Source organism: Amblyomma mixtum, chromosome 8 (assembly GCF_055824585.1).
Source record: "Amblyomma mixtum isolate Tamu chromosome 8, ASM5582458v1, whole genome shotgun sequence".
NCBI lineage: Eukaryota > Metazoa > Arthropoda > Arachnida > Ixodida > Ixodidae > Amblyomma > Amblyomma mixtum.
This window is the reverse complement of record NC_143019.1, coordinates 136042645-136064692: the sequence shown is the minus strand read 5'-3', so window position 1 is coordinate 136064692 and position 22048 is coordinate 136042645. Positions and strand designations below refer to the sequence as shown.

At 47.8% G+C, this 22048-nt stretch overlaps 1 protein-coding gene across 1 annotated transcript in view; it reads right to left on the bottom strand.

Annotated features, from left to right (window-relative positions):
• The window catches only part of LOC149334554 (uncharacterized), a 99027-nt gene that overhangs the window by 12326 nt on the left and 64653 nt on the right, over positions 1–22048 (bottom strand). Inside the window, exon 6 of the mRNA XM_089555169.1 lies at positions 17734–17923. Within this exon, the coding sequence (XP_089411295.1) occupies positions 17734–17923 (190 nt within the window). The remainder of the gene's footprint in view (positions 1–17733; positions 17924–22048) is intronic.

The following is a 22048-nucleotide window of genomic DNA, read 5'->3' as shown; positions in this document are numbered from 1 at the left end:
GTATATAATGTGTTCCATGAGCTTACATGCAATGCACGTTAATGAAATTGGGCGATAGTTGGACGGATTTGAGCGGTTTCCTGATTTGAATACTGGCACTACCTTGCTTAGTTTCCAGTCTTCCGGAAGCGAGCTGTCGGTTAATGACTGGGTGAATATGATTTGCAAGATCAGGCTAGAAATTATTTTAGTGGACTTCAGAATCTTCGCGGGGAGGTTGTCAGGGCCGGGGCTGGTAGAGAACTTAAGGCTGTCAATAAGTTTCTCGATTCCTTCTGCAGAAATATGAATGGGCGGCATCTGGTTGAGGTGTGAGCGAGATAAGACCGGCACGCCGGTCATGGGGGTCAGAAGTGGGGTAGCCACCCTCGTCCGAGAGCAGCGGTGGCGGCTGCCGACTACAAGCAGCAAGAATGGATAGCATCAGACAACCGGAAGAACTGCGCATCACCGGAGACGGCGGTAAGAACTGGACCCTCTTCAAGCAGAAGTTTGAAATATTTTGGCAAGCAACGTCGTGCAGTGAAAAGCCAAGATCCAGTGCCATGAAAACTGCACAACTTCTAAGCTTGGCGGGTGAAGACGCGTTAGAGGTCTTCAATAACTTCACTTTTGCCACAGGGTAAAGAAAAGAGGACTATGACACAGTGGTCGCAAAGTTCGAGTCGTACTGCGTCGAGCAGCAAAACGACGTTCACGAACGGTACATATTTCGCACTCGCATCCAAGATAACGGGGAGTCCTCTGAGCACCTTCTTCGGGATCTCGAGAAACAAGCCAGGCATTGCAACTTTAGCACAATGATCGACGTTTTTGGCACGAACTCGCCCAACCTTCGGGAGAAGATGCTAAGGGACAAAAAGTTGACGCTTGAAAAAGCTGTTGCTTTATGCAAGACGGCAGAGACTGCAGCCCGTCAAAACGATGTTTGAAACGCAAGAAAAGAAGAGACGGACGTGGATGCGGTTAGCTCGAGCATGCATACGTCGAAAGCACCGAGACGTCCTCAACGAGACAGCCGGTGCACTCGCTGCGGCCGAGTACACGCCCCGCGCCGTTGAGCAGCATATGGAAAAACATGCTAGTCGTGCTATGGGCTGAACCACTCCGCGTCTTGCTGCAGAACTGCTGGTGTAAACGAGATTCACCAAGACGACAACTTCGAAGTGCTAACCGTCGCTGTTGGAACAGTCGACAGCAACCGCGATTGGCGCATCACGGCGAAGATGGGCAGCCGAGAAGTGGTGTTTAAAGTTGTAATACCACACTCCGTTCTTATAACGGTGGGATCATCAAGCATTGCGGCGTGGTTGCAACAAACGTACTAGTTGGAGAGGTGGCCGCTGACTTTTTTGTGGTAAGAAAGGACCACCAAGCCATTTTCTGTATCGAAACGAGCGAGCGATTGGGCCTGATCCAACGAGCGATAGAAGCGGTTTCGACCACAGTAGAAGGCGTACTCCAACATTTTTCTGGACTGTTCGAAGGCACTGGACGCGTTCAGCGAAAACACAAAATAACGCTCCGCGAAGACTCCGTCCCCGTCGTCGAGCCGGCGCGGAGGGTGCCGCTGTCTCTTCAGCAGCCGCTGCGCGACGAATTAGACCGGATGGAACAAGAAGGCATCGTACGGAAAATGAGCAGCCTAACAGACTGGGGAAGCCCATTGGTCATTGAGCGCAAAAAACACGGCCAGTTCAGAGTCTTGACCCTAGGAACAATAACGAGTCTAAAACGGGAGCACTATCAGATGCCTCGTCGAGAGGACATTGAGGCGGAGCTGGCAGGCGCGAAATTTTTCTCCCGTTTGGATGCGAATGCGGTGTTTCACCAAATTCTGCTGGATGAGGACTGGTCAAAAATATGCACGTTTGCAACGCTCTTTGGTCGTTATTGTTTTCTACGCGTTCCGTTCGGCATAGCCTGAGCCAGCGAAGTGTTCCAGAAAGTTTTCACCGGAACAGCGCGCACTAACACACGGACATGAAGGGAGACACGACACATACGAGCGCTGACATTCAACTGGTGTTTATTGTTTGGAACGAAGCATATATACAGTTCCAACAGCACAAGGAAAACAAACCATCCATTCATAGATCCATAGTCAATTCATGCATGCCGCACTGAACACGGACGATAACAACATTATCATTTTCCCTTCGCTAAAAATGCCAATTCTTTAGAACCGATCGATAAAGATGGGCTACTGACGCATGCGTCTTTAGACCAGGCGATGTGCGCTGCTTCGATTATTTTGCGTGTTAATTGGTCACTGTGTTTACTTAAAATTTGTGTGCGAGTGAAGTCAGGGCAGGAGCAGCGATGGCGTAGAGGTAGAGCATCCGCCTCGCGTGCAAGAGGACCGGGGTTCGAATCCCGGTGCCACGCAATTCTCCACCGGATAAAAAAAAAGAAACTCCGCGTGTCGATGGAATTGCATAACCAGGCTTGGAGTGCGGCCTGATTTCGGTGACCAGAACCGACTACGCACTTTCTCATCAGAACAGGATTTGGCCACCCTGGTGTAGTACTTGGCCACAACTGAAGCAAAATGGTGGGTTTGAGCTAGTTGGTACATCTTCAAAATTTCACCAGCGCTGCGACTAGGAACAAGAACAGAGAAGGAAGACGAGGACAAGCAACAAGAACAGAGAAGGAAGACGAGGACAAGCGCTTGTCCTTGTCTTCCTTCTCTGTTCTTGTTCCTAGTCGCAGCGCTGGTGAAATTTTGGCCGCAACCTTGTATGAACAAACCAATTAACCCTCGGCCCTCAGTCCCCAGCGGCTGCGGAGAAACTGACCAAGGCGGCGTTCAGATCTGTGACGCAGCGGAGGGTGCTAAGAATCTCTGGCTCCGGACAGGCCGCCATTGGAAACTGAACCGGGCAACGTTTCACGCAAGAATCTTATCAAGTGAGGCTAGCTTAGCAGTGCTGCTGGAGGAATTAGCCGGTATTAAATGGGATGTCATAGGGCTTAGTGAGGTTAGCAGGACAGATGAGGCGTATACAGTACTAAAGGGCGGGCATGTACTGTGCTATCGTGGATTAGCAGATAGGCGAGAACTAAGTGTGGGATTTCTCATAAATCAGGATATAGCTGCCAACATCGAGGAGTTTTACAGTATTAACGAGAGAGTGGCAGCTATCGTAATTAGGCTTAATAAGAGGTACAAGCTGAAGGTGGTGCAGGCCTACGCGCCTACATCAAGCCATGATGACCAGATAGTTGAAAGCTTCTATGAGGATGTGGAATCGGCAATGACCAAAGTAAAATCACAGTACACTGTACTGATGGGCGACTTTAATGCAAAGGTAGGTAAAAAGCAGGCTGGAGACAAGGCGGTCGGTGACTATGGCATAGGTTCTAGGAACAGTAGAGGAGAGTTATTAGTAGAGTTCGCAGATAGAAATAATTTACGGATTATGAATACCTTCTTCCGCAAACGAGCAAACAGGAAGTGGACGTGGAAGAGCCCCAATGGTGAGACTAAAAATGAAATAGACTTCATACTGTGTGCACACCCTGGCATCGTAGAGGATGTGGATGTCCTCGGTAAGGTCCGTTGCATCGACCACAGAATGGTAAGGTCTCGTATTAGCTTAGATTTGAAGAGGGAACGGAGGAAACTGGTGAAGCGAAAGGCTAATAACGAGTTAGCATTAAGAGGGAAGGTAGAGGAATTCAGAATGTCAATGCAAAACAGATTTTCCGCTTTAACTGAAGAAGACGACCGTAGTGTTGAAACAATGAATGATAATCTTACAGCTATCGTTACAGAGTGCGCCGCAGAAGTAGGTGGTAGGATGGTTCGACAGGATACCAACAAGCTATCTCAGGAGACTAAAGATCTGATTAAGAAACATCAAAGCATGAGGACGTCTAACTCCACAGACAGGATAGAACTAGCAGAGCTATCTAAGTTAATAAATAAGCGCAAGGTAGCCGACATAAGGAAGTTTAACATGGAGAAAATCGAGCATGCTCTAAGGAATGGAGGTAGCCTAAAATCAGTGAGGAGAAAACTGGGCATAGGTAAAAACCAGATGTATGCGTTAAAAGACAAACAGGGCAATGTCATCAGCAATAGTGATAAGATAGTTGAATTAGCCGAAGAGTTCTACACAAATCTATACAGTAGCGAATGTAATAATCAAGTTACTGAGGGAGGCAGAAGAGCACAGCAATGGGACATCCCGACAGTAAGGAAGGAGGAAGTAAAGAAAGCCTTAGGAGCAATGCAAAGAGGGAAAGCAGCCACCCTGTATACGCAATGTCTTGTGACCTCGAGAGTACCAGAAGCTTGGAAGAACTCTAACATTATCTTAATTCATAAGAAAGGAGACGTCAAGGACTTGAAGAATTACAGACCGATCAGCTTATTGTCCGTTGCCTACAAGGCATTTACTATGGTAATCGCTAATAGAGTCAGGACAACCTTGGACTTTAGTCAACCAAATGATCAGGCAGGCTTTCGTAAAGGATACTCGACAATAGACCACATTCACACTATCAATCAGGTGATAGAGAAATGCGCAGAATATAACCAACCCCTATATATAGCCTTCATTGATTACGATAAAGCATTCGACTTAGTGGAAACCTCAGCTGTCATGCAGGCATTGCGGAATCAGGGTGTGGAAGAGTGCTATGTGAAAATATTGGAAGATATTTATAACGATTGCACAGCTACTATAGTTCTCCATAAAGTCAGCAATAAAATTCCAATACGGAAAGGTGTCAGGCACAGAGACACGATCTCGCCAATGCTCTTCACTGCCTGCTTACAGGAGGTATTCCGGGGACTGGAATGGGAAGAGTTGGGGATAAGAGTTAATGGAGAATACCTGAGTAATTTGCGATTCGCTGATGACATTGCCTTGCTAAGCCACTCAGGACAAGAACTGCTAAGCATGATCAATCAGCTAGACAGACAGAGTAGAACGGTGGGGCTAAGAATTAATATGCAGAAAACCAAAGTAATGTTCAATAGCCTTGCAAGGGAACAGCAGTTCGCTATTGGTAGCGAGGTGCTGGAAGTAGTAAGAGAATATGTCTACTTAGGGCAGGTAGTGACCGCAGATCCGGATCATGAGAAGGAAATAATTAGAAGAATAACAATGGGGTGGAACGCGTATGGCAGGTTCTCTCACGTCATGAATGGTAGCTTACCAATATCCCTGAAGAGAAAAGTATATAACAGCTGTATCCTACCGGTACTCACCTATGGGGCAGAAACGTGGAGGCTAACAAAGAGGGTTCAGCTTAAGTTAAGAACAACGCAGCGAGCTATGGAAAGGAAAATGATAGGTATAACGTTAAGAGATCGGAAGAGGGCGGAGTGGGTGAGGGAACAAACGAGGGTTAATGACATCCTAGTTGAAATCAAGAGGAAGAAGTGGGCTTGGGCAGGGCAGGTAATGCGAAGGCAAGATAACCGCTGGTCCTTAAGGGTAACGGAGTGGATTCCAAGAGAACGCAAACGTAGCAGGGGACGGCAGAAAGTTAGGTGGGCGGATGAGATTAAGAAGTTTGCGGGGATACAGTGGCGGCAACTAGCAAAGGACAGGGTTAATTGGAGAGACATGGGAGAGGCCTTTGCCCTGCAGTGGGTGTAGTCAGGCTGTTGATGATGATGATGATGATGATGAAGTCAGGGTGGCAAGTTTTGCTTTTACAGTCTCTACAATGGATCCCGAGATGCCCTTTTACTGTGTTATGCATGCTATTATTGTGCTCCTTCAGGCGTTCATTGAGGCATCTACCCGTCTGACCCACATACAGCTTGCCGCATGGCAAGGGAATGGCATACACTACACCTTATTCACATGACACGAATCGATTTTCATGCTTGATGTCGCTTTCTGTGGGAACGAAATCAGAGTTAACCATTTTGCACACCTTCCCGAGCTTATCCGGAGCCGAAAACATAACCTTAACACGTGCTCTATTCGCTATCTTCTTTAGTCTGTGGGAGAAATGATGAATGTAAGGCACAACAGTAGTTTTTTTCTTTTTCCTTCCGCGTCACTGAATCTGCCTGCTCCCCTTTTCCATTTTTGCTCAAGATACTGAGAATAGATTCGGACACTGATACTAGTAGCTGCTTGGGATAACCAGCCTTAACGAGCCGATCAGTTTGGAGACGGAAACTATCTTGCATGGAGTGCATGCAATATTTGTTAAGCGCGTTGTGATAGCATGACTTCGCGACGGCACGTTTTACCAGCTTAGAATGAGATGACGTAAAAGAGAGCAATGGCTTTCTGCTTCATGGCTGGTAAGACCAACACATGTGATTTCATTTCATTTATTGATCCCTTAAAGGCCCGAAGGCATTACATAAGGGGGGGCATATTGGTTTCCAACGGCAATGATGGGAACATGCATAACAATAAAAAGAACAAACATACAAACAAACATAAAAGGGGTTGCAGTCATATCAGGGTTTCCCAGCAGGTGATACGTCATTTAATAAAGATATGTCAAGCAATACTCGCTACAAAGAGCGCAGAAGTGATCAAGATTTATGTGAGGTGAATTTTTATTTTCTCGCGGAATGTTTTGTGATCAGTGCATGCAGCGATGTCGTTAGGCAGTGAATTCCATAGTGCTATTGCGTTGGGGAAAAATGAGTTGTTGTAAGCTGACGTGTGGCCACTGATGCGTGCTATCGGGTTACCGTGACTAAGCCGGGAGGACGTTCGTAGTGGGGCGGTTAATAGAGCGTGCCGTGATCTTGTGTTATGATAAAATGTATGAAGTAAGCATAGGCGGGAAACGACGCGGCGTGATTCCAGTGTTGAGAGACGGAGGGACTGCTTGAGGGCGGTGACACTGGCTTCTCTTGAGTAACATGAAGTGATGAACCGAGCTGCACGATTTTGGATTGATTCCAATTCGATGGTGAGATACGATTGCCATTAATGGTGCATTAATCTGAGTTTGAGGTCTAAAAATTGGATGACATTGTTTTCTGGCACTTCAGTAGTTATTATGAGGGGATGATGGCACTCAACAAAGTTAGCTTTGATCTGCGTAAAGACTGCGTCAAATTCTTCCAGATTAGAGCCTATAAGAACAAGAAAGTCATCATCATAGCGAAAACATTGTACAACCTTTGACCCTTTCAAGTTTTCTTGAAGCCTTCTAACCTTTTGTGCTAACAACAAGTCACTAAGCACGGGAGCTATGCATGACCCGATGCAAACTCCTCGTTTTCGCAAGTAAAACTCACTTTCCCAGGAAATGAAGGTAGAAGTTAAATACACTTGAAGTAGTTGTAAAAAGCCCTCGGCGGATATGCCGTTCTTGTTTTGGAATTCAATTACTCCTTGCTGGTCAATACATTCTTCTAAGCACGCGAAAAGCTCGTCATGTGGTAGTGAATAATATAGGTCCTTGACGCCAAAAGAGCAGGCTATCAGTCCCTTGTTCTTGTTAGTTTCTAAAAACTGGATTACATCCTGCGAATTTTTTACCTGGAAAGGATCGTCCAACGTGGGTGAATTTAAGATCTTCTTTAGAAAAACTGCTACAGTTTTCTGCCATATGCCTCTCTCAGATACGATCACACGAAACGGACACTCTGGTTTGTGGGTTTTTGCGCTAAAAAACACTTGTAAACTAAAGCCTTCACTTTTATCGGCTCTTTTCGTTAACAGTTCAAGGTTAAGTTTTTTGCACACTCTCTTGGTCTTATCTTTAATTCTTTTCAGGTTAAGGTTCTTGGCCACAGAAAACGAAGACAGAATAGCTTCCCTACCCTTCTTGACGTACAATTGAGAGGGTAGCACTAGGAATCCCCCTTCCTTGTCGGCTGGGAGCAAAATGAGCAAATTTCGCTTCAAATACGAGACAGTTTGACGAACCGAGACGGTGTTCACTGGGGCCTTGCAACGCAGAAGCGCATCAACTCCTTCAGGCACGCACCTATCCGATTCTGCCACCGGTGCCAACCTGGACACCTGCCTCACCATGCTCAGAAGTTCTGCGGGCGACCTTTTGGGTTCCGTGGCGTACTTCGGCCCCTGGAAGAGAACACGACGCACTTCCGTAGGCAGCGACACGTTCCCTGCGGCGTGGATGACATTCTCTGTCGAGTGCTTCTTTCTGGCCGGTGATGCCCGGAGCTGGAAAAGGGTATGGTGCCATAGGAAGTCAGCCGTAGTGTTCGCTAAATCAGAAAACTCTTTCCATTTCTTCTTTCTATGTGGTGGGGCTTCGGTTCTTTGCAGCAGAAGAAAAAGACTGCGCCTGTAAAACCGAGCTTGTCTGTTCTATTCAGCCTTCAGGATGTGGCAAATTCTTGAGCAATTCGTGTCCGTGCCTTAATGCGCGCTGTTCCGGTGAAAATGAGTTACCAACTTGCCCAAGCATCTGTTTTAACGAGTTCCAGAAAGCCCTGAATGAAATATTTGATGGCCTCCCCGGTGTGCGAGTGTATGTCGACGATGTTTTAATTTGGGGTACAACTAGGGCAGAGCATGAGGAACGGCTGCATAGCGTCCAGAGCACGACTGAAGGGCCAGGACTGACCTTCGACGAGGCAGAATGTCAGTTTGGCGTTGAAGAAACTGCATTCTTGGGCCACATTATTAGCAGCAGAGGTAGAAGACCAAACCACACTCTCGTGAAGAGCCTCCTAGAAATGCAAAACCGAAAGATAAACAAGCGGTGCAGAGAATGATGAGGAAGTTAGAGCGCGAAAAAACAAAGACAAAGTGGAGACGTGGACGGGGCAAGCGCTAACTTTCAACAAATGCTTTATTGAAGTGCGGGAAGGGAACCTAGCGGGGCCGCCGCGCATGCGGTAAACCTCTTGTCTCCTAAACTTGCTGTTGTTAAACCCTGAGGCGAGTGTGCAGAAGGTGGTGAAGGCATACATGGTTCAAAATAGTTAAGATTATGCACATTATGATAACAAAAATCGATGTTCTTTTGGAGTCATGTGCACTGAGGGCGTGATGATGCATAGATCGTTCTGAGTGATCTTAGCGGCTTCAAACAGCTCACGTTCGAGCCTACCTTTATGCCTCCCGATTACCGAGGTGCTTTTCAGCAGCGGTAGACATTTGCAGTCCTTGCAATGGGGTGGGAGGTTCGAGCCGTAGCCTTTATCTAGTGAATTGGCGTGCTCCCTCAATCTGTCGTTTAGACAGCGACCGGTCTGACCGATATAGACTTGACCACAGCTCAAAGGGATATGATAAAAAACGCCTTCTTTAGTCATATCATAGTCATAGTCAAAGCATTGATCGAAGCACCTCTTCTGGCAATATTTGAACCAACAAAGAAAACGAAAGTGACGTCAGATTCATCACAAGCTGACATGGAATCTGCCCTGATGCAGCGTCATGGTGCTACTTTCAGACCGGTAGCATATGCATCTCAAGTCCTGACAGAAGCGGAGCAACGATATTTGCAAATCGAGATACTTCCCCTTGTCTTTGGTTGCGAAAAATTCCATCATTTTGTGAATGCCCACCCGATATCTTTCGAAAGTGACCACCGGCCGCTGATGGATATCGCTAAGAAAGCGAGTGGGGACATGCCGCCTAGACTGCAGCGTTTCTTTTTGCGGCTTTTGAAGTACAACTACGTGTAAACGTATGTTCCTGGCGAACAGATGGAGGTCGCCGATGTGCTGTTAAGGTCGCCACTCCCTGCTGATGTCGTCGCTGTGGATACGGATGATGTCGAAGTGCACGCCATCAATGTACTATCGTCAACCGTGAGTGAAAGAACAAAGCCGCGCCTTGTGCGCGAGACATCGGCGGATCCCTATCTGCAGGGTGTGATAGAGCGCATTTCAACAGGCGGGCCTATAGACGGCTGTTTTGAGCCTATCGCGCCGGAGCTACCAGTTGTGAACGGCGCACTCATGAAGGACACCAGGGTCATAATTCCCACAAGCATGCATGCCGAGATATTGCAGCGCATTCATGCAGGGCACCTCGGTATAGCCAAGAACAAAGCAAGAGCTAGGCAACTGGTTTACGGGCCTGGGATGAACTCTGAAATAGAATCATTGAACCAAAAATGCGGCATCTGCAAGAAGTACGCTTACAGTCAGCCAGCAGAACCACTAATGCTTCGTTCAACGCCTAATCAAGCTTGACAGCGTGTTGGTGTTGGTACGGGGCAAATTACTACTTGTGCGCTTATGACGCAATGTCAGATTTCTCGAATGTAGAGAAGCGCTTTGATCTGAGTGCGAGCACAGTCGTTGAAAAGCTCAGTGCAATATCTTCAAGATATGGCATCCCAGTTGAACTTTGCACCGATAATGGAAATCAATTTTCTAGCCGCGAGTTTGCAAGTTTTTCGAAACTGTATGACTTTAATCACACTACATCCAGCCCACAGTTTGCGCGCTCAAGCGGTCTTGCTGAAAAGGGCGTACAGGTGATCAAAAGGATTCTTAAGAAGACATGCGAAAAAAAATGAAGATTTTTGGCTTGGTGTATTATATTACAGGACGAGTTCATTGGAAGACGGCTGGTCGTCTGCACAGCTTCTTCAAGGAAGGAGTCTTCGCACCCCATTGCCCGACTTCCGCCCTCAGCTCAGCAAGCATAAGCAGTCGAGCTAGAACAGCCGGAACCTGCCAGCCCTTGCAGCGGGTGATGTCGTACGGAAAGGGTCCTCATGGGAAAGAAAAGCTAAATTGATATCACCAGCCGGACCGCGATTATATCACTTTCAAACCGGCGAAAGCCTCTTGAGGCGCAACCGGCAGCTTTTTCTCGCAACAAGGGAGCGATTCGCTTCATGCTCATCGGACGGCAGTGACTCTGTTGACGACCTACCGACCGGAGCCCAGCATCAGCGTGTCACCTCATCACCTCAGAATCCTATAGCCACTTCTCCGACGGCTCAGCCTCCCCTGTCAAGGCGGTCCACGCGACCCACAAAGCAACCCATGCGTTTAGGCTACGACAAGAAATTTCAACAAATCACTAACGGCTGATTCTTATTGTTAAAGGGAAGGGGATGTATCATATCAGTGCCGGTGCCTGTTTGTTATAACCAGCTCATGTGCAACGTGCTGCACTGCCTCCTCTCTTCTTCACCCTGCCTTCTCTCCCCGCGGCCCTATATATGCACGGACCGTAATAAACCTGGCCAGTGGTTGTTCCCTGACTGTGCCGTTCGTTATTCCGGTCAACTTCACGACACAATAATACAGCCGTCGATGTGAAATGTTTTGCTCTAAATCCACATTGATGGGGGCACAGAACGTTAAGTTTACCGAGATAACGTTTTTGCCTTTTAGCAATTATCTCCACGAAGATTATATTTATTGCACTTAATATTGAAATCGGTCGATAATTAGATGGATCGGAGCTGTCAGAAAATTTAAATATGAAAACAATTTGACTAAGTCAGCCAGGTACACTGAAGAATGTAAGGAATGACTCAGTTTTCAAGAGATCGAACCTAATATATCAAAATCTTCCCTGATTAGTCTCACCGTGTTTTCATCAAGGCCGGCAGATTTATTTGGAGAGTAGAAGCAAGAGAATGCAGTTAATTAATTTCAAGACTACCCAAAGTTACTTAAATGCGGGTTGAAATTTTACACGGTATCTTTACTAATATTTTGCCGAAGGTGCTTATCTTTCTGAATTCTACCAACAAGCTTATTAACCATGCACCACATCTCTTTTGAATCACCCGGTGCTATTAAGTGGCAAGGAAATAAAAGGAAGAGCACTCGCAGAATATTCTAAAAATATTTTCTCAATAGCATTTCTTGATGTCAAGATCCTACGGACACTGATATCGCCGCTTACCCTAGCCAGGTTAGGGACACTATATTTTTCGAGCCTACTGATGAAAATGGGGTTTATAACGTGTACATGGGAATTAGTAACAGCAAAGCCTTAGATATTGTAACGCGGCGGCCAGCTGAAGAATGAGGCGTGGTGAACGATGGCTATGAGATGATTTAATGGCCGCTGGCCTAGCGCGGGCGCTCCGTCCCGCGCCACTGCCAGCTTCGTCTTCGTCACACTACCCGGGGCCTCCGAGCGATCGTCCTGATCGGTGACGAACAGACGGCGAAAGGGCGATGGTCTTGAGTGAAGGATCGAACAATATGTAGAAGATGGTGCAGTGCTGGCCGCCACGATGCGAAAGATGAAAGAATGAGTCCCGGTCCACGAAGCATCCGCGCCGTAGGGTGCCAGGAGCTGACGGCCGAGGTCTCTGGACGCACCGAACGGCGGGGGCAAGGGGGCGGTGTCTTCACGTCTGGATCTTGGGTCAGTGGGGTCTTGGGTCGATGGGGTCTTGGGTCGGTGGGGTCTTGGGTCCGTCGGGTCTTGGGTCGTCGTGTCGTGTGGTCCAGGCGGGGGACGGGGCTGGGGGGAGCGGCGAGGTCGGTTCAGGTCGGGCGGGCTGGGGCACGGCCGTGCGGTGCTGACCAGGTACTCACGGTCGACGTCCACGGCAGGCCCAGGACGCCGAAGCTCCGTGACCAGGATGGCGATGAAGGGACCCCAGCACCTCACACCAAATGTAACGCGGCGGCCAGCCGAAGAATGAGGCGTGGTGAACGATGGCTATGAGATGATTTAATAACCGCTGGCCTAGCGCGGGCGCTCCGTCCCGCGCCACTGCCAGCTTCGTCTTCGTCACAATATCAATACCATGCTGATGAAACCACTGAAATATGTCTTACCCACAATTTGTCCCTTGCTTTCCCACATCTATAATCTTGCACTGGAATGCGGGGTTTTCCCAAACGGAATGAAAACGGCAAAAGTGTCTGTAATCTATAAAGGGGGCGACCGAAATGCACCAACAAATTACAGGCTCATTTCAGTACTCCCTGTGTTTTCCAAGGGATTGGAAAAGGTTATTTCGTAAAGAATCACAAAGTTTTTCGACAAACATAGAGTAATAAATTAGTCACAATATGGTTTCAGAACTAGTAAATCCACAGAAACAGCCTTACTAACAATGAAAGAAATTATTTTGAGCAACATAAATGCGAACTTGTATACGATGTGCCTCTTTCTTGATTTCAGTAAGGCTTTGATTGCTTAAACCATACGATTCTTGCTAGCAAACTTCAAATGTACGGTATCCGTGGTAAACCATTCATACTGAAAACTGCGCAAAAAACGAATACACAGAACGAGAAGGCACGACACGGGTGCCTTCTCGTTCTGTGTCTTCGTTTTTTTGCGCAGTTTTCAGTATGAATTCCTACCAACTAGCCCAGTTTACCTTTCTTATAAACCACTCAGTTTGCTTGAAAGCTACCTCCAAAAGTGAAGTCAGTCGGTGTCTGTATATGGTGAATTTTCTTCCCTTTTGCCTATCAGTTGTGGTCTCCCACAAGGAAGCGCACTGGGACCTCTTTTGTTTAATGCGTACATAAATGATATTGTTAGTATAGACCCTTCGATTAATTTTGTAATATACGCCGATGATAGCACAATACTTCTTTCAGGCCCTAACCTTAGCGTATTCATTGTGAAATGTAATAACACACTCAATAAATTATCTAGCTGGTTAATGATGAAAAAATAAAAGATAAATCCTACAAAGTCCAAGGCTATAAAATTTCGCGCAAGAAACAAAGCGATAACACTCAACTGCATGCTCAACTTTGAAAACCAAGAAATAGAAATTGTTGAAAAGCACAAGATCCTTGGAGTGTATTTTTCGTGTCACTGAAACTGGGATGCCCACGTCGAACACCTGCAAAAAACTGTCTTCTGTTTGCGGGGCCCTGTCGCGATGCCGTGACCCCTTACCATTGAAATCTAAATTACAAATTTCTTATGCATTATTTTTTCTCACCTTAACTACTGTAGCTTAGTATGGGCCATAATGACAAAAATTACATAAATAAGCTTTCAGTATTCAGGGCGAGAACTACAAACAGCTTTACAAGATCACAGCAATACTGTACGTAAGAATAGGAGGAGAAACAGCAGCGGGACAAAGAAAAATAGTAGAATCGAGTGGGGAGAAACGGTGGCTTAGCTGCGGGATGGTTGGGTCAGGTCGCAGGGAGTGTCGGGCTGTGGATGCTCGCGGGGCTGACTGGGTGCTGCAGATACGGGCGAACTTGGGACACGCGTCTTCGGTGCCGCCGTCGCGGCTATCTACGCGCCGGACACCAGCCTAGGCTCGCTTGTAGACAACTTCCCTGGCTGGCCTCACACACGTCCGCACGCACCGAAATCTGCAAGCCAATTGGCCGGCTCGCTGTGTTCCCGCCTCTACGTTCTCATGGCAAATAAACAAACAAAACTTCAAAGCACAGCACGCCATCGATTAGCAGATGCTGAAAAGCGGGGAAAAGAAACACGAAGAAACTGAGAAGGGACGCGAGGGAAAGCCAGGGTCCTAACGAGGAGCGATGCTAACTTGCGAAGGTCGGGAAGGGTGCGGGGCATTCAGCCGACAGCTCCCCGTTCCCACAACGTGCAAGCGCTCGCTACCCGGCGATAATCCCTGTAGGGGGCGGAGTGGCCTTGACCCTCCACCGTGGCCACTGGTCTGCTGTCCACGCGGTGGGCAAAATCTTCGCCACCGCACTGCGACATGTTGCTGAAAAAGAGAGGCGCCTTGCCAACCACTGATTTAGAAGTAAAATACGTACACGGCAGGCACGACTTTGTGACAGTATCTTAACGACCGAATCGTACACAAGCTTTTCAGTATTAACAGGATAGCAGGAAAAAAAACCGAATCGTACACAAGCTTTTCAGTATTAACAGGATAGCAGGAAAAAAAACTGTGGTGTCGTGCAAAAAATTCGCCCATTGGCTGGCGCGAAGTGACGTTACCAGATTGGAAGCGACACCTGAACATTTGGTATCGTCATTACGTCCGTGTCGCCACCTCTAGACACCTTCGGGGAAACATCAAACCATTGCCTGGGTAGCCTGAAGATAAGAGATGTCTGGCTGTGTTGAGACAGACATTTAGGGGTCCGCGAGCACCGCCATGAAAGAAAACCGCTACATTCAATGTAAGGGTGCGAGCAGCTTCTAATGCTATTGGACTGCCATCACGTAATGCAAATAAGTGTCTCTATGAATTTATCTCACGGCGCTGGGGTTATGTTGCTGCTCCGTACTGTGCGCACGCTCTTAGGAATGTTAGAATTACATTTAGGGACCTGCACTACCCTTCAATAATGAAGGCTGTGTTTCATCTCTGTTTCCTGGACACAATGGGGACCGAGCACACAGTCGTCAGGGAAGCGTGCGTGAGAGTGGTTAGTCGGTTATTAAGGCGGAAGCCTTTAATGCCTCATCGTTGTAAGCAGGAGCTGTCGACAGAAATGTCACGCCTTTCAGTTGGTCGAAACGGTCGTGATGTCACAGTGCGCGTATTTCAAACGGGGCCAATTGTACTTTGGCTACTAACCATGCAACCAATTAAAGGGATCGTATAGTGATGCTCCAAGTAAGTTCGACTGAGTTTAGTTAATTGCTTACTTAACCAATTAGTCCAATTAACCTTTCTAGTCAGACCAGATCAATAAATAAAACCGAGTAAGAAATTGGCCGAGTTTGCAATCGAACCCCGGTCTCCAGAGTGCGAGTCGAGCACGCTACCACTCCGCCATGCCAGCTCGATGGTTTGGTATGAACAAAGGTGCGTCTAGTGAATACGGTGCCTTCGTTCACTCCCATCTTCCTCCCTTCCCGTTACGGCGAGGTTCAGGTGTGCACCGAGATATGCGAGACAGATACATTTCCTTTCCTCAAAAACCAATTTACTGACGAGCAAGGCGTATTTGTCCGCGTTTCAGATTGCTCCAAATTGTCGTGATGTCACCGCGCGCGAATTTTGACGGGTGTCCACCGAAATATGTGAGACAGTTACTGCGCAACTTCCTTTCGTCAAATACAATTTTCGACTAGTGTCTACTGAGATATGCGAGACAGTTAATGCGTAATTTCCTTTCCTCAAATACAATTTTCATTTTCTTCATTACGGCCCCTCTTTCTTCTTTCACTCCACTTCCTCCCTTCCTGTACAGTGCAGCTCAGGTGTCCACCGAGACGACAGAGAATTACTGCGCCATTTCCTTTCCTCAAAAAGCGTTGCGTTCAAAGGGCAACGCATCGCGCCGAACGGGTGGTGGCGTTTAATTGACTCCGTGGCAGCGCTACAACACGCTGTCGCGTTCCACTCCTAAAGGCGAAGCTTTAGCGTCATTAATTGGCAGTTAATTAATGCACCAACAAAATGTGAAGTGAACAATCGCGTAGCAGAATGCAGCACTCAGGCTTTCGGCTTTCAGCACTTTAGCCGCTAAAGTTCCTCGTAATTTTTTCAGATGCTGCATTTAAGCGATGTGGTTGTCAACCAGGTCTGATCTTCTTCCGTAAGAGTGAACCTGTAAATGGTGGCGTTTTTGTTTTCTCCACTCAGCATATGGCACTTGCCGCTTTATGAGCTACAAAGGAAGGCCGCAAGAACTCACGCCACGACCGTGTATACAGACGCGTCTTGGAGAGGAGGAGATACCAAAATCGCTGTAGCGGCGGTGGTCGATTCGTCTTTACGCGAAATGACCAGCGCGTCTCTCCGAGGCTGCACAGCTGCAGAGTCCGAGGAAGTAGCCGTTGCTCTAGCGGTGGCGGAGGGCTACAGAACCGGGCGGTCGCTAACAATACTCACGGACTCTCAAACAGCCTGCCGAAATTACATATTGAAATATACCTGCGCTTAAAAGACACGGACAGAAAGAAAGAGACACACACACCAGCGCTTTGTGTGTGTGTCTCTTTCTTTCCAGCGCTTTGTGTGTGTGTCTCTTTCTTTCTGTCCGTGTCTTTTAAGCGCAGGTATATTTCAATATGGTAAACCAACTCGCCCAAGAAACCACTCTGCGAAATTACATGAATGGCAGGATAGGTCGTCACGCGCTCCGTATACTCCTCGCAGCGAGCGACAGAATTAAAAACCAGGAAGAACAAAACGACAAGATCCCACACAAAATTGTGTGTGTACCGGGGCACACGGGGGTGGCAGGGAACGAAGAGGCCGACAGGATAGCTCGAGGATACATTACTTTCCGAGCATCCGACGAGACCGCGGAACTCGCGCCAGCACCCAGGGAATATTCGGCCATACTACAAAACTATAGAGGCAGAAGAATGCGATATCCCCCACCGCACAAATCTCTCAGCAGAGAGGAGGCTGTCACTTGGAGACAATTACAAACAGGCTCTTTCTCAAACCTACATATACAAAACAAAATGCACCCTACGACATACACGGACAAATGTCCCTGGTGCGACGAAAAACCTACTCTATACCACATCACATGGGCCTGCCAAAACATAGACGTGGTCCCCAAAATACAAAACCCGAGTGCGGAGCAGTGGGAGACTGCTGTCCAGCGACCGCTGTGAAGACCAACAAGGTCTGGTACAGCGAGCTCAACGGGCGGCAGTGGCCAGCGGAGCCCTGGACTGAGGGCAACCGACCACTGATTAGAGGCGGACGACTTCGACAGAGAAAGTTCCTGGGGGTAGAACCAAGATGTCTCTGAAGATGCCCCAAACCGCAGGAAAAACCATTAGTGTAAATAAAGTTTTCCCTTCCCTTCCTCACGCCAGAATAATCATAAACTCTAATAAGACCCCTCAAGACTTCCAGCGGCTCGCTTGGCGCTGTCTCAAAAAGGGTCGACTGCAGTCAAACAGGCAGGAGCATAAACAGCGACGCGTCCAGCAGTGCACGTACACGGAGCGCGTATGCCGGTGCGGAAGGCGACCAGGAAGTGGCGCATGGCGTAGAAGCGTCCGTCCCTGGCGAACACGGCGCAGGACAGGCTGAGCGGGGCATCCGGCCCGGTGACCAGGGCCAGTCTGCCGCCGGCCAGCAGACGCACGGTGGGCGGTGGAGGGGAGAACCGCACTCGGGACAGCCGGCGCTGCAGCGGGGTGGGTGCGGGAGCGTAGACAGTTCATTTGGCTCGACCGCATCTGTGCATTTTGTACAAAGTCAAAGAGAAATTGTGCGAAAGCATTACTAGTCTTATTACGAGAAAAGCCGATGGCGTGTATGTGTACTTTCAAATGGTACAGAAAATCCCAGCGATTGCAAGAAAAAGAGGATGAAGTCATCAAGAGGCCGTATCACGCACACCGTAAGCAGAGCCCCACCACTTCCGACAGTCTATTCATGTCGATGGTCGGTATATACTCGCCGCTGGCCGACCTCCATGAGGCGCTAGTTTTCCAGACATTCGTCGCAAACCTTTTGCCGACAACGCAAATTTTTTGCCGCACAGAGATCCGGTTGGTGGTCATATAATTGGATCGTTGCTTAGGTTTGGTTTGGTTTATGGGGTTTAACGTCCCAAAGCAACTAAGGCTATGAGAGACGCCGTAGTGGAGGGCTCCGGAAATTTCGACCACCTGGGGTTCTTTAACGTGCACTGACATCGCACAGTACACGGGCCTCTTGAATTTTTCCTCCTAAGAAATTAAACCGCCGCGGCCGAGATCGAACCCGCATGTTTCGGGTCAGCAGCCGAGCACCATAACCGCTGAGCCACCGCGGCGGCCGATCGTTGCTTATAGCTTACATGTGCTAGTCAAGAGGGAGGCTAGCTTGCGACAGGCATTCTTACCGACGACCTGTGCACCTTCGCCTGTGTGCCTTCCCAGACTTCCGTTTCAAAACTAAGATGTAACTGTTTGTCGGACAGCGCTTCGTGTGGTGTCATACGCGTGTGTGCGTATATGGGTGGTGAATTTCTACACATGATGCTTTCACATTTTCATAAGTGTCTGCTGAATTTTTCAATCCTTTTAGGTAGACCCCCATCCTATCGAACGTAACAGGTCCAGGTTGATTGTGTGACGCAAGTGAACAAACAACGCCTATCGTGCGCTCAATGATTGTATTCCCGATTCGTCGCTTTGATATTTCCACCCCGTGTGAAGAGATCCAGTGATATATTTTTTAATTACACAACCAAGGAATAATGGTCGGCCGAGCAAGCGTATACAAAAAAAGCACCGCAGCGGGCGCCCTCCGATTAATATGAACTTGATGGAGCTTTTGATCAAATTTGCCTATTGCATTAGTACGCTTTATGAACACACATGCTTGATGTATTCTTGAAGTCCCCTGCTGAGTCTAGCAACTTGCCTACACGTATTCCGAGCCCTCAATATGGTCTTCAAAGCGACACAACTGCGTTTAACCATGTGTTAAATTCCACTTGTAAGATATATGTAATTCGTTTTGGTTGTGATCCAACGCACATTTGCAATGTATAAATTTACCTTCCCGTTTTTCTCATTTTACAGTTTACATTCCGATTAAACAAACATAGATTTCCAATAATAAGATAGCAACTCAAGAAAACTAGGTACAGCTGTTTGTCAAGAGCACCAACTTGCCCAGACCTAAGGTCTTCGAAGAACGCTGGTATTGAGGCCTTCGGTGGCGAAGCAAACTGAGAGCTTGGCGGAACTCTATGTTTGCCCAGGTACTTCGATAGAACTTGCAGCGAGTTGTATACGCAGTGCTCAGCGGTAGTCGGCAATGCGATGGCAAGGACGGCTAGTGAGGCAAGCAGCATGGCGGACGAATGGGAGTCGTCGCGAAACTGACTGGGCAGTCGTATTCAAACGCGGAGGACATCTCAGCGCATAACGCTGTCGAGAGTGTATTCATCTAATGAGGTGAGGTTCTGCCGCATCTCCACGACGATGTGCAGAAACATCTGGAGGTCGGCAGCGGTTGTTGCCGGATCCTCCAGGATCACTTCTAGATAGACGACGGCCTTCGCTATAAGGGTTCGCAGGAACCTCAGGGACATCTGAGTTTGTTCATGAGTGTGGGTAGAAGGAGCCAGACGCTGATTTCCGGGTTTCGGCGCTAAAGATATTGCGGAAGGACAAGAAAAGGATCCGGCAGTCTGGTATTTGCTACTAACGGAATTCAACATCGTCGAGCTCGTGCACGCTGGTGGTGGCTTGAGCCACGGCGGCAATTCGTATTTATTTTCAGCAGCTGTACCCTCGAAAAGTGCCGCTGACCATCCGATCCCAACTCCAGCCTCCAGAAAGCTTCCAGCTACCCTCAAGAAGGACCACCTACCGACACCCTATACAGCCCTCACTTCACTCCACCCGCCAGAAGAGGCGCCCGCCACCCACCTCTCTGTCTTCAGTCTCCCTAAACATTCTGTCATATGTGTGAAGCCTATCATTAGAGTAAGATCACTCATTGCTGCAGTAAAAACATCAAGGTGATCATCGAGCTTAAAGCCCCCTCAACCACAGCTTTCTCTTGTCATGTTTCATGATCGCCCCATCAGTTTTTGGTTTTTGAAGCGTGAAGAGGCCCCAGGAGGGGACAAACGAGTATTTAGCCTAAAGGTTACAGAAGTTTGTATATCAAAGAAGAGATCGCAGATTTCGGTCGGAAAAAGAAATGCGCTGTGTTGGTCTTCCTGCTGTTCCTGCCGCGCGTTCGTGTAAAGTGTGGCCCTGTCCCTGCAGAGTTTTCACGTTATTGTGAATTTTTTATGGCACATAGACAGGACGAAGGTATCAAAAAACAAAGGACGAAATGTTTCTACAAGACGACTAGTTTCGTCCTGTATTTTTCTACCTGCGTCCTGTCTTTGCGCCGTAAATAATTAACAATGAACCAAAATGAACTAGCCCATCAACAAGTTCTTTTCACGTTATGACTGCTGAACAAATGTCAAGCGATCGCTACAGGGCCCGAACACGAGAGTACAGTATGATTTGCCTCACAGCTAGTTGGCCCTGAGGTGCCGAGCTACGAGTGGGATGTAACGTCTGCCATATGTGATGTGTTTTCAAGCACTCCCGAAAGAACTTCATCATTAGCAGCCTGACCATGCCAACTGCAGGACTAACGCATCTCCCATATCTCTCCAATTAGCCCTGTCCTGCGACCCTGCTGACAGCACCCTCAAAACTCGTTTCCCCTCAAAACTCGTTAATCACATACGCTTAGCTAATTCCTTGCCGCTCGCTGAAACACTCCCCTTCCCTTGGAATCCAGTTTGTTACCCTTAATGACCATCGGCTATCTTGCCTTCGCATTGCATGCCCTGCCCAAGCCAATTCCTTCCAACTGATTTTGACTAGAATGCAAAGCCATCTTGGTGTCTCTAAAGTCTACTTCAAATCACAACCCACGCTTCGAGCCTCCGCAATACTGCCTAACAGTTTTAAGACCGGCTATAAACTCTGGAAGGATGAAAGTCCATACGCATTGCAGTATCGGTCTGTGAACTGTCGAATACATATGCAGCCATTAAGTGGCAGCGTTAGCGCTCAGCCCGCATCGATATTGTCACGTTGTAGTGACGGCAGTCCAGTAGTCAGAAAGACAGTAACAAGACTTTCGAACGAAGCTCTTTATTTGGGCTGACTTGCGCCCGCAAGATAACTAAACAGCACGGCAGTGGCGTAGAAAGAGAAGTTTAATTTTTTCGAACGCAACAAAAATACAAAACAAAGCGGTTGAACCCACAGGTCTGATCATTCAAGCAGATGCGCAGTGCCGCCGCACTGATTTACGAATTGAAAAAACAGAGACGAGACACAAGAGAAGGACAAAACACCAGCGCTGACTAACAACCAAATGGTTTATTGCTACAGGCAAGGCAGCATATATATGAAATGGCACGAGTAAAAACACAAAATAAGCATGAGAGAAAGATACCGCACAACCACACAACTTGACTAAAAAAAGGCACGTCACTGATTAAGATATGCAAGTTCTTTTGAGAGCAGATTTATGGATGGGCTGCTGATAGAGGTGTTACCGAGCTTTCTGATATGGCAAGCCTCCGAAATGAGCCTTGTGGTCTCATCTTTATAACGGGCGATGATAGTAGTCCTATTGAGGTGCGCTTCGCAATCTTCACACTCAGCACAGTGCACAGCAAGGTGGTTTCTGCAAGACTTGTTCTCTATATCTTTTGCATGTTCACGCAGTCTATTGTTGATGCATCGTCCCGTCTCACCGATGTAGAAACTGCCGCAAGAGGTCGGGATCT